Below are 12,827 nucleotides of genomic sequence, written 5' to 3'. Positions count from 1 at the left end.
AACTTAGAATGCTGCCCTTCAATGTATGCCCAGTTGCTGGACTCTACATTAACATATACTGTTAATTTTCTTTCAGAGACCTTAACAACTTGTCCACCTAGACATATATTTCTCTTCTGTGCCCCTGCCCATTTTTTCTAGTGCTGCCACTGCGTGTCAGGGGACTAGAAGTCCTCCCCCAATCAGTCCCTTACATGCCTCCTTTTTGCCTTTTCCACCATTAGAAGAAGAAGAAGAGTTTGGATTTGATATCCCGCTTTATCACTACCCAAAGGAGTCTCAAAGTGGCTAACATTCTCTTTTCCCTTGCTCCCCCACAACAAACACTCTGTGAGGTGAGTGAGGCTGAGAGACTTCAAAGAAGTGTGACTGGCCCAAGGTCACCTAGCAGCTGCATGTGGAGGAGCGGAGACGCGAACCCGGTTCCCCAGATTACGAGTCTATCGCTCTTAACCACTACACCACACTGGCATCAGTAAAGCATCAGTAAAGCCAGAGGTGTCCACCTTCCTTGCTAAGGAAGAGACTTCTGAGGGCAGATCTTCCAATGAACATAGGATTGCACCCATAACTATACAGTTGTAACTTGGAAGTAGAACGGAATCCGTTCCAGAAGTCCGTTCGACATCCAAAGCATTCAACTCCCAATGCGTGGCTTCTGATTGGTTGCAGGAGCATCGTGCAGCCAATCAGAAGCCACGCTGGATTTTTGGCTTCCAGAAACTGGAACAATCACTTCCCAATTACTTGGGAGCCAAAAGGTTCGAGTTCAAAGGCGTTCAACTTCCAAGGTTCCACTGTATATGCATTATTGTTAAAGAGAGGTTGCAAAGAAAATATAAAATGGATTATAATTTAGTAGAAGTCAGTCAAACCCATTGCTGTACCAAAAATTGTGTGGGCTAAAGCAGACGTGGCTAATTATGTATTCAGTATTAAGCATAGCATGAACATTAAATAAATTGTGATAAAATAAAAACATTAATTATTTTACTCTTCGGGTGGGTGGAACCTGTCTAAATGAAAAACAACTTTCATAGGAAAATCCATTTGTTTTTTAAGGTTCCTACACCTAGGAATAATTTATAAAAATTAGAAATCTAAATCAGCCATTTTATCAGGACATTTTATTCTCTTTTTACCAATTAATATTATTTCATTTAGAATATATATGTAGACTAAGAATAGAGGGGGAAATTATAAAGAAGTTCATGAAATGAACAGTGAAATAAATTATCTAAGTAATGTGTGGGTTCTAAAGAGAATTAAATGAGACTTGCACAGCAAATCTTTGAACAGCATTGTTTTTCACCACCAACAAGTAATAAATGTTTGGTCTGGACATCTGAACACTCTAGCTAAATTAGTAATTGTAATGGTTCTAGGGGTTGCTCGTGCGTAAGCCGGTGCTTATCTCCCCGGCTGGGTGCAAACACCTGGCTGGGTTGCCTAAGTGAACCTTTTCTGTCCGGACAGCCACTCACCGTGGCTGACTCAATCTCTGGCAGAATCTGTCAGTGGGCATTTCTTAAACTTCTTCCAGCAAAGAAGCTCTTTGACGCCTAGTCTCCTCCTACTCTCTCTGCGCGAAAGCCTTCTGCACAAGGAGGCCGTGGGCAGGGGAGGACCCCTACTCTCCCCACTGGTCCCAGGCAAGGAGTCATGGGACCACCTTGCCGCTTCCCCCATCTGCCCCCCTTCTCCACTGGTGCTACGCTGATTCTCTTCCCCAGAAGATGGGCTGCTTCTCTCGATCCCTGGACGCTCTCTGGAATCCCTCTGGCTTTTGCTCTCTCCCTCCGGCACTGATGGCAGTTCCCTGACAGTAATATTGGAAAATATGCTTTACCCTGAATTAATTCCAGAATACAAACCTTTCAGAAAAACTACAGGAAACATAATTACTTCTTTTTCTTTCTTTCTGACAAAATCTGTACAAACATTTACTCATGAAATCAGTTCTCCACAGTAAATTGTTGGTAAAGAAGTGTACTAAGAAGCTAACAACAGACTCTGTAGTCTCAGTTTCAGACAGGAAGGCATAACAAATACCTCTCTTGATGTCATAGCCAAAGTAATGATTCGGGTAAACAATACAACTAAAATGCTTTTTGTAACTGATTTCAGTAAAACATGCTCACCTGTCTTGACCTTGGTCTCCCAGGAGAAAACTTTCTTTTGGTGATAGCTGGTTTTCCCATTCCAATTTTTGGAGTGAGCGATACGTATGTTGTTGGAAGAGTTATAGAGGATTCTAGTGGTGACATCTGACTACGCATCGTGTCATGTGAAGAGCCTAACTCTAGTGAGGCTGCTGGTGAGGAAGACACACTGGACTTGTTTAATTCAACAGATGATGAAAATAAAGACTGTGTTTCAGCTGGTGACTTTAAAGATTTATCTTCCAATGGTGAACTGTCAGTTGCACAACTTTCATTTGCAGGAAGAGATGACGTTTCATAATTTTCAGGAGTGTCATCTCCTTCTGCAGCTTCTGACACCATCGTTGTTTCTACTTGCTCTTCCTTCTTACAGGAGCTGCTCTCGCTATTGACCAAATTGAAGGTTTCCGATATCTTTGCTACATCCTCAGGTATCTCTGGTGGAAGCTGAGATTCCTCTGTGGACATTTCAAATACTTCAGTGCTTTCCTGTGATTGTTTTATTTCCTCAGTTTGCTTGTCTAAGACTTGCTGCATTGTATTTGAAATATTTTCTGTCATTTCCATCTTTTTATCAGCATGATTAAGATCAGATGCAGGAGTCTTTTTAGGAGATGCTTCTATTTCACTTTTACCAATATGGTCAGGAGCCTCTATTTCCAGTTCACCATTATTTTCATTTAATGAGAAGCCTGAAAGAAATTAGAACATTTCATTTGAGTCTGAAATTAGAGTAACTCTAGTGTAAAGTGTCTTTTAAAAAATATGTGAACATTTGTGAAATATGTGGAAAATATGTGAACAGTTAACAAGGGTGTGTGGCCTGCTAGTCCTACATCTTGAAATTCTGAAGATATTCTATTATCATTCTGTATCATATGATCTTGGGAAAGATTGAGGGCACAAGGAGAAGGGGACGACAGAGGACGAGATAGTGTTCTCAAAGCTATTAACATGAGTTTGACCAAACTGCAGGAGGCAGTGGAAGACAGGAGTGCCTGGCGTGCTCTGGTCCATGGGGTCACGAAGAGTCAGACACGACTAAACGACTAAACAACAAAATCATATGATCAAACCATATGGGTTCCATTTAGCAATCATAGCTAATAGCCATCGGCAGAACCATCTTCCATGGTTTGTCTAGCTCCTGAGCAAATAAAGTTTGAAAAAATAGTTCCTGCTTGTTTGTCCTGATTCAACTGTTAATCAATTCAATTAGGTGGCCCACAGTTTGAAACTTAATCCTGAGAACACTTTAGCCTTCCCTTACAGGGAAGATGCACAAAGCCCCCAGTCATGCTGACTGCCCTTTTCGGTTCATTTCCCAGCTCTTCAATTTCCTTATTCATGTACAGTGACCAAAACTCTACCCAGTGTCAGTGGCGTAGCAAGGTCAGGTGGTACCTGGTGTGGAAAATTTCTTCTCCATCGACCCCATGGAAATTATTAAAAGAAGGAAAAATAAGATACTTACAGTTACAAGTGTTATTTTCTGGTTAATAATAATAATAATAATAATAATAATAATAATAATAATAATAGTAATAGTAATTTATTATTTATACCCTGCCCATCTAAGCTGAGTCTTCCCAGCCACTCAGGGCGGCTCCCAATCAAGTGTTAAAAACAATACAGCATTAAATATTAAAAACTTCCCTAAACAGGGCTGCCTTCAGATGTCTTTTAAAGATAGGATAGCTGCTTATTTCCTTCACATCTGAAGGGAGGGTGTTCCACAGGGTGGGCACCACTACCGAGAAGGCCTTCTGTCTGGTTCCCTGTAACCTCACTTCTCACGATGAGGGAACCGCCAGAAGGTCCTTGGCGCTGGATCTCAGTGTCTGGGCTGAACGATGGGGGTATTAATTAATATTCTGTTTATTTACTTAACATTGTGAGCATAAGCACTTAAAAGCTTTTTTCCTAATTTTGTTCTCTGCAAATTTTGAAATCACATCATCAAAATCAATTCCTTTCGCTACTTTCTTTTCAATTGACAAGATGGCTTAGCCAGGGAGCTACACACTGAGTTTTTGTTTTCATTGAACTATCCACCACTAAAATGCAATGAAGTCTAGAATATCTATTATCCAATACTAATTTCAACATCACTAAATAATCCCCTATCATTTTCTTCACCATAAACATCAGAATATCTCCTGCATAGTGAGGTACTATATATGCACAATCCACATAATACTCATTCTTCACTTGAAGGAAATCAATCTTTTAGTGTGGCAGCACGTTGGAACTCCCTATCTATGGATATGAGGTGGGTGCCTGCTAAAAAAACTTTGGTTTAGGCAAGCCTATCCAGAAATGTAGACACTGTCATGTATTTTTTAATCTGGTTTTTAGCTAATCGTTGATTTTAATTTTTTACTACTTTATTTTATTCACTGCTAATTTTATTGCTCTATTCTTTTTGTAGACTGTTTTAAGGTTTGTTTACAACAAAGTAGTATATAAATGTGAAATAAATAAATACATGCCTTTGGGTCTGCTTAGTTTATCATTATTCCAAACAAAGCAAAAGTTAGCACATAACAATGCAGATTCATAATGCCTATTTGAGGTGTTCTTCGGTGCCCCAGTGAAGTGAAGTGAGGTAGAAACAGAGCTTTTTTGATAGGGGCATCTTGGCTCCAGAACAGGCTCTCCAGAGAAGATCACCTGGCCCCTTCTTTATGTTATTTTTCAAAAGCAAGTTTTTTAAAACAAAAACAAGACCCTTTTACACACCCAGGCTTTTAAAATGGAGGTGGTGCAAGGAAATCTATGGCATAACCATTGGCAATAGATTCTTTCTCCTGACTTGCTGGTTTATTACTATTATATACAGTGGTGCCTCGCAAGACGAAATTAATCCGTTCCGTGAGGCTCTTCGTATAGCAGTTTTTTCGTCTTGCGAAGCAAGCCCATTGACAGCTTAGCGGATTAGCGCTACAGCTGTCAAGCGGCTTCCAGCGATCAGCTGTTAAGCGGCTTATCAGCGGAACAGCTGATAAGCGGCTTAGCGGCTTAAGAAAAGGGCGAAAAAGCGAAAAAAAACCCGCGGGGGGATGCAAGATTTTTTTCGTCTTGCGAAGCAACCCCATAGGGGAATTCGTTTTGCGAAGCGCCTCCAAAACGGAAAACCCTTTCGTCTAGCGGGTTTTTCGTCTTGCGAGGCGTTCGTCTTGCGGGGCACCACTGTATTTCGTTTTTAATATTTTGTTGTAGGCCACCCAGGAAATGTTTATTGATTAATGGCTATATAAATCTAATCAATCATCATCATAAGAATGCCATACAGAACTATTAAACCAAATCTATACTGATCTCTTTAGCTTATAGTTAAGATTGAAAGATGCAATATTTATTTTTATTTTTTGCTTTAGGCAATAGCTTCACATGAGACCTTCATGTTCATTTTTTTAACCTCTTAACTTAGTTTCCCCCCATGACTCTTCCAACTGGCATTTTCTCTATATGCTGACTTTCACCCCCAGTGGCATTTGCATAATTTTTTAAAAATCATCTAGCTTCTCCTGCTTTTTCCCACTGCCTTCTAAATTGGCATTCACAAAAATCTTTCAATTCTTCCCTACCATCGGGAACGAATAATAGACTTCCCTCATTCTACTGCTCAAGTGAGCAGGATGCATAGAGGCATCAGTCCAGTAATCAACTATTAACTCCACTGCCTATTATAGAAATTATTTTGTACTTTTATATTGTACATTTGTTTTGAAGACCTTAACAATACTTTTCTAATGGCCCATCCTCAAAAAAGAAAAAGAAACATCTTAATTCTCCAAATGCTTTTGGATTTAGATTTTTGAAAATAGATTCCTCATACAGTATTTATATTTATATGGGTGTATTGTGTCACATCAAAAGAAAAACGCTCTTACCATCTGTGCCACACTTAACCGTTGATTCTTGAGCAAGGCTGCTATCCATTACTAGTTGGTCCTTGTTGGCTACATCTCCTCCTTCTTCTGTTTCCATTTCATCTGCACAAACTTAAGCATCAAGCACTTTTATAAATCTTCATGCAGCATTTATTGTATTACTCACAATCATTAACTTATCTCAGAGCTTGACCTTTTTGCTTCCACAAAATGATATTTTAACAGTGAGCACACACAGTTAATGGTTTACTATGCACAAGCTAATGTACCCACATTACTCTTCGACACCAGCACTGGGGAGAAACAAGCCATAATCGCTGGTTTAGCAGTACATGCTTTGATCAAACCATGATCTGTAGCCAAAATTTATGCTTTCTTTTACTAATCATGGTTTGTTTCGACAAAACCAGTCATAATCTTTGGTTCAGGCATAATGCTATGCCAAAAATTGTGGTATGTTTCATCCCAGTAGTAGATGGGAAGAGTGAAGCAAGCGGGATAAATTCGTACACAGTAAACCGTTAACTATGGTTTACTGTTATGCCTGAATGCTGTCGGCATGATCTGAATGAGCTAGATGATAAGTACAAAATTTGGGTATAAGAGAATATCTTATTCATAAGTTATGGGAATGAGTTTCATAGTCAACTAGGATACCATATGCACTTTTGTCAGGGTAAAGTGTCCTAAAGCTTGTACTGCTTTAAATTTGGCAGAATTGTAGCTCAAGTGTTAAGATTCTTGTACAAATTAACATTGACATTTAAGACTGATCCTGGAAATAGCTTGAACCTCAGTGACTTCCACAGACTTATCAAAGTGTAAAATCGGAAACTTTTATTCTATGTCCACGATTCAATGAAAACAAAGAAGAAATGCTGAACTTGGATTGTAAAACTTGTAAAAGCTGTAAAATCCCAACATTTCAAATTAATAACCTATCTTTTGGTCACAAACTCTCTGTAGTATATCCTAACCTGAAATCTACTTTTAAAAAGCCAGAACAGTAACATGCTTTCATACTAGTAAAACTCATTAAAATGCACAAAAGCAAGCAGGAGCATGGAGACGACCTCTACAAGAATATTAAACTCTTAGCTCCTAAAAAGGAGATCCACAGAGAATATTACTGTTAAAAGGCATATGAATATGTCTTTTTATGTGAAAAAGCCTAGCAAAGTTCAACATGGCAGAACAATTTGGAGTGCTGCTGAATTCAGTAACTAATCTGTTCGTCTTGGAGACTGACATCATTAAAGGGAAAACTTCAGTAGGAGGAAATGATCATTTACATTGGTTTCAAATCTGAAATTATTGTACAAAAGTAATCTCTTGGGAGTATGGAATGAAACAACCCATCTCCTATAATAGCTTCATATTTTTCTTTGTTGTTCAAATGGCATTGCCACTCTTGCTGTGAGACAAGAATATATTCCACGATTTTTCTTCAAGCACAAACCATGGCAAAACCTATTCAATAAAATAGTCTTTTGCTTGGCAGCATGTTCCCCTTTTTTAAAAAAGCTGAGAATGGTGCTATAAAATTCGATATTCAATTTCTGGAATATGTTTTAATGTTAAAGGTTTTCTGGTTTGTCCTGAGAGCCTTTGGAGCTTGGCAGGGGGTTGGACTCGATGGCCCTTGTGGTCTCTTCCAACTCTATGATTCTATGACGTACAGTAGTGTGAAATTTTTTAAAAGATTATTGTATCCCCCCCCACCCAGTGCTTTTTGGCTGCAATGTTGGCAGCCATAATATTATATAGGAAGTGCTCCCCAAATATCAAATGAAAGACAAGCAGTGGGCATGGAAAATATGAAAGGATAAAGAGTGTCTTTTACCTGTATCAGTTTCAGGAAGAAGTTGGGCAGTATCCATCACATCACATGCCTGGGCATGTTCCTCTTCTGCTTCTAAGTATTTGCAAAGACTGCAGGTGTATTCTTTTAAGTGAGTATCCAGTTCGTTATCGGGAAATTTGTCACACTCTATGTGAATCCACCTAAGGGAATCATTAGTCAAAAATTCACATTAATTAATTTATTTAAAACGTCCCACTGAAATCCTATCTTCATTGTAAAAAAAAATTAATTTTTGAAACTCTGTATTTTCTGGATTTTGGGGCACCTCAAATCAAACCAATACCTAAAAGGGATTCATAAAAGCATCTGAATCCACTTTACTTGCAGAACTGATCCAATGTGCTACATTCACTAATGAATAATTGTTTCGTGTACATATACATACCGTATTTTTTTGCTCTATAAGACTCACTTTTTCCCTCCTAAAAAGTAATGGGAAATGTGTGTGCGTCTTATGGAGCGAATGCAGGCTGCGTAGCTATCCCAGGAGCCAGAACAGCAAGAGGGATCACTACGTTCACTGCGCAGTGATCCCTCTTGCTGTTCTGGCTTCTGAGATTCAGAATATTTTTTTTCTTGTTTTCCTCCTCCAAAAACTAGGTGCGTCTTATGGTCTGGTGCATCTTATAGAGCGAAAAATACGGTAACTACTATAACCCTGCAAGACTTAGTTCCAGATCTATTTAAAACTTGAAGAAGCCAACCATACACTGAACAGTTAACCCTATATGGGGACAGAATTTATCAGAAGATTCTGAGAACCTTGTGGCAAGTCTCCTGATGGATGAACAGTAGTTGATATGCATATTATATTGCAGAAAATGAAGAGTCTTCAATAGATCAAAGTTAGATGCAACATGGGGCCACTTTAACAAAAAAGGTCTGAGAGCCATTAAGAAGTAGCAGAGTTATCCAATAGTTTAAAATGATAGTTAGGTTTCCTACCTTTTGCACATGTGACAACGCAACTTGTCTTTTTGCATGTCTGGATTGGAGGATTTTTCACAGAAAGGACAAGGCAAATTGTCTTGCTGACGGTAACAACTATCACACATAAGACAGTTGTGATGCCACTGACTACTGGTCCGTGTGCCACATTCTGCACATACCCTGCAGTTCTGAAAATATGAGAAAAGGAAGTCTTTCCTGTTTACGATACTATGCTATTGCATCAAAAACAATCATTGGCAAACATGTTCTACATTGACAGAAAGAGGAACTTTAATTTTATTTATGTGGAAGTTTATGAGCAAAACTAGTAGTCCATAATCTATTCAAAACGCAGCCTAAGGGTAAATTTTCACAATGCACTTCCACTGGACAAGAAAGTCTTTGACAAGAATGTCTTTAATGGGACATAGTTCTCTTGCCAGTAGAAACTTAAGTCTCCATGCAGACATGATCAAAAGGATTATTAACCTTTGATGGACAGAAAATAAAATGAAAAGCATCCTTTCTTTCTCCTGAAAATTGAATTATATACTAACTCTTGACAATGTAAATATAGTCTGAATAAATATCTGCTCCTCTATTGTAAGTTGGGACTTCTTTTTCCTTGTAAATGTCAATTTCAAAGGGGTGATAAACTGATCTCATGATTTCTAAATCTGTACTAAACAGTTAGTAAATTAAGCATGTGAGATAAGAAATCATATTGTGTCACATACTTAGTTTATGTGGGAGGAACCACAGCTCAGTGGCAGAGCATCTCCTTTCTATGACAAGGGTAACAGTTTAACCCCCTGTATCTCCAGGAAGAGCTGAAAGACAATCCTGTCTGAAATCCTGAAGAGCTGTTGCCAGTCATTGTTAAAGAATACTGAACTAGACAGAGCAGTGATGTGACTCAGTATCAGGCAGTTTCCTATATTCCAAGTACTGCTACTATCCATGGCAACTGAGAAAGAGCTGAGGTCCTGCTGGATTCCCATCTCTCAGCTGTCCCAAACCAACATGGTCAACAGTCAGGGTTATGAGAACTGTAGCCTAACAACGTTTGAAGAGCCACAGGTTAGCTACCCTGATTTAAATTAATCCACCCTGACATAATTGCCTGGTTGCTACTGCCTCTTAACATGACAATATGCTTATACTAGGAAAGCAAAAGGGGAACAAGTTCAGCTTCTCTTCTTGTCCTTCCCTCTCCTCACTGTACTACATTGCATATGAATCAAGCCTCTTGTTTTCATCCTTAGAAGGTTCTCCTTTACAAAAGTAAAGAAGATCCTACACTGAAGACGTAAATTTATTTTAAAAGCATTATGCAATTGTAAATGTATCCTCTCAAAGTAAACCAGTTTGGAAATGTAGTAAGTACCGTATATTTTTATTGACAGTTAAGTATAGCTACCTACTAATTATTATTATTTAAATAGGAATTTAGTTACTACAAGCTATGAGACTCCAGGAATCTGGCAGGCAGAAATTCTATATAACATCACAAGCATCTGGCTGGAGCGCAATAAATTCCCCATCCAGAAGGCAATAAAAATTACAGAATATTTGGGAAGGAAATAACTAATGCATCTCAGAGAAATGGCATTTATATGAAAACAAGAAACATTTTTCAAAATAAAGTTTACATCTGTTAGTGCAATCAACAACCTTAAGTATCAGTCTACTTTAACTAGCCATAGGTGTTAAATCTCAGAAAATACACATTGTTCAAATTTTGTAATTATATGTTCCTATATTGACAAAAGTCTAGTTTGGATTGATCATTTTGATCTATTTATATTCCCACACTTGTTTTTTCAACCCCTTTCTTTAAAAACATTTTAAAATACATCAAAGGGGGTCACAGACAGTACTAACAATAAAATACTCCACCAAAATATATTTATGAAAGGTTTGACAATGATTTATATTACTGAATATTATTGAATCCATACTGTTAATATATTATTAAAACATCTCCTTGTACAATTCTCCATAAGTTTTTGGTGGGTTCCTTTTCATCCTGTTTATTAATAAAATCAAGAAAGCAGACCAAGCTGCATAAAATTAATCAATTTCCTTTGTTCTCTTTTTCCCCAAACTTGTCTAGTTGTTTTTTCCACCAATATAACAATTGTTCATACTTTGTTATACCATGCTTCTAATGGCCGATCTTTAGAATTCTTCCAGCATTGCATAACTATTATTAGCAACTTATTAACTAATAAATATGATGCTACAAACAAACAAAATAAACATTTTCTTATATGCGATTTTGACATTTTGGCCACTGAAGAGTGACGCCTTTGGATCCATCTGTATTTCCTACTTTACTGTAAGACTACATTCTTTCAAGATACCTTCCAAAATTCATGCACATATTGGTACACCCAACAATGTGGAAATATGTTCCCCATGCTTCCCATCCCATCAATCAGGTGACGGAGAACCATAAATATGACTAAGGGTAGTTGGAGTCATATACCAGCAGAGAAAAACTTTCAAAGGATTTTCCTGTATTTTTGCGAAGATTGAATATAATGGCTTTGCAAGCCAATTACTATTTCAATCCTCTATTATTTCTTTAAAATATCATGCTCGTGTTTCATTTAAACTTTGGATTGATCCAATTTGTCTCAACTCTCAAAATTTTGTAATAAATAAATAAAAATTCCATCCCTTTTATTATGGAATCAGTCACAAGCATGAACAACTCAACTCTTGATATCTTGATTTCAGTTATAGAAAAGAACTTGGGTGTTATTAGAAGCAGTTTATTGATACCATGCCCAATTCTTCTTTCAGCTGAAGACCTGATTTGGGAGTCACTACTGCAAACAGATCACATATGGATACTATACCAATTTTTCCACCGGTTAAAATATTGAATTTTGTCCCTATTGACAAACCATAGGTGTATTAAAAAGGGAGTAAGCAGAGAGAAACATGGGAAGAGTTTACACTGCCATTTCCTCCACACGACAAGTATGCAATTAAGGAAGGGATTATCTATAGCTTCTTGATACTTTTTATTGGTATAAAAGGTCAACCTTGAACCCTATACTTGGTCAACCCCTTTGTTTCAATATTAATCTACTGATTTCCCGCTTTACTATGAAGTAATTTAAGAATATGTCTCAGCTGAAAAGCCCCATAATCGTTATATATTTGGCATACTTATCCCTCTTTTTTTGCACAGGCAGGTAGCCATGTTGGTCTGCCGTAGTCAAAACAAAACAAAAATTCCTTCCAGTAGCACCTTAGAGACCAACTAAGTTAGTTATTGGCATGCGCTTTCGTGTACATGCACACTTCTTCAGATACCTCTTTTTTTGCACTTATTTTAAAAAATTGTGATTGGCAGAAGTAAAGGTCACTTGAAAATCAACATGAGATTAACCAGAGATTCTGTGTGTTGCTATTCAGTAGCTGAAGTGAGTTCAGTGGGCTAAAAGAACATGAAAGCAGGCTTCTTATGTAATCAACTTCCAATTTCAAAATGTAAACTCACTTTGCATTTCCAGCCATTTGTTGGTACAGAGTCCATAACTGGTTGTAAACAAAAAGTATGATACCCTTTGTCACATGTATCACACACAAGCATCTTGTTGTCTTCTCCAGAATGCCTAGGAAAGAGGTTAGCAGGTTAAGCTTGCTGGATAGGAAGGAAAAGACCTTTAAAAAACAAAATAGCACTTTGCAGCAAGGTAGCTAAGCACAAAACAGTAAAGCACCAACAGTAAAGCACCAAATAAGTTAGATGATCCAATGCTGAAGCCTGAAGTCACATCTAATAATATAGAGCCAATACTTCAGTTTCATTACTTGACTCTATTAAATGTCATGCTACTCCACCAGTTCAACATTTCAATCATAATTATGCACTCACAAATATTAAAAACAAATGGTAGAAAGGGAGAATTAAAAAGTCTAACAACTCTTAATTGTTATGGAAGTAATGAAATACCA

At 37.7% G+C, this 12,827-nt stretch overlaps 1 protein-coding gene across 10 annotated transcripts in view; it reads right to left on the bottom strand.

The window, feature by feature from the left end:
• Positions 1-12,827, bottom strand: part of KMT2C (lysine methyltransferase 2C) — a 151,311-nt gene that overhangs the window by 70,046 nt on the left and 68,438 nt on the right. For all 10 annotated transcript variants that reach the window (XM_081931326.1, XM_081931325.1, XM_081931330.1 and 7 more), the window contains exons 9-13: positions 12,370-12,484; positions 8,868-9,040; positions 7,902-8,062; positions 6,059-6,169; positions 2,142-2,854 (exon numbers count right to left, since the gene is read on the bottom strand). In XM_081931326.1, coding sequence (XP_081787452.1) covers positions 2,142-2,854; positions 6,059-6,169; positions 7,902-8,062; positions 8,868-9,040; positions 12,370-12,484 — 1,273 coding nt within the window. The remainder of the gene's footprint in view (positions 1-2,141; positions 2,855-6,058; positions 6,170-7,901; positions 8,063-8,867; positions 9,041-12,369; positions 12,485-12,827) is intronic.

The sequence above is a fragment of the Podarcis melisellensis genome, assembly GCF_964234715.1.
Source record: "Podarcis melisellensis genome assembly, chromosome: 12".
Lineage (NCBI taxonomy): Eukaryota > Metazoa > Chordata > Lepidosauria > Squamata > Lacertidae > Podarcis > Podarcis melisellensis.
Note: the sequence above shows the minus strand (reverse complement) of the source record. Positions and strands in the feature narration are given on the sequence as shown.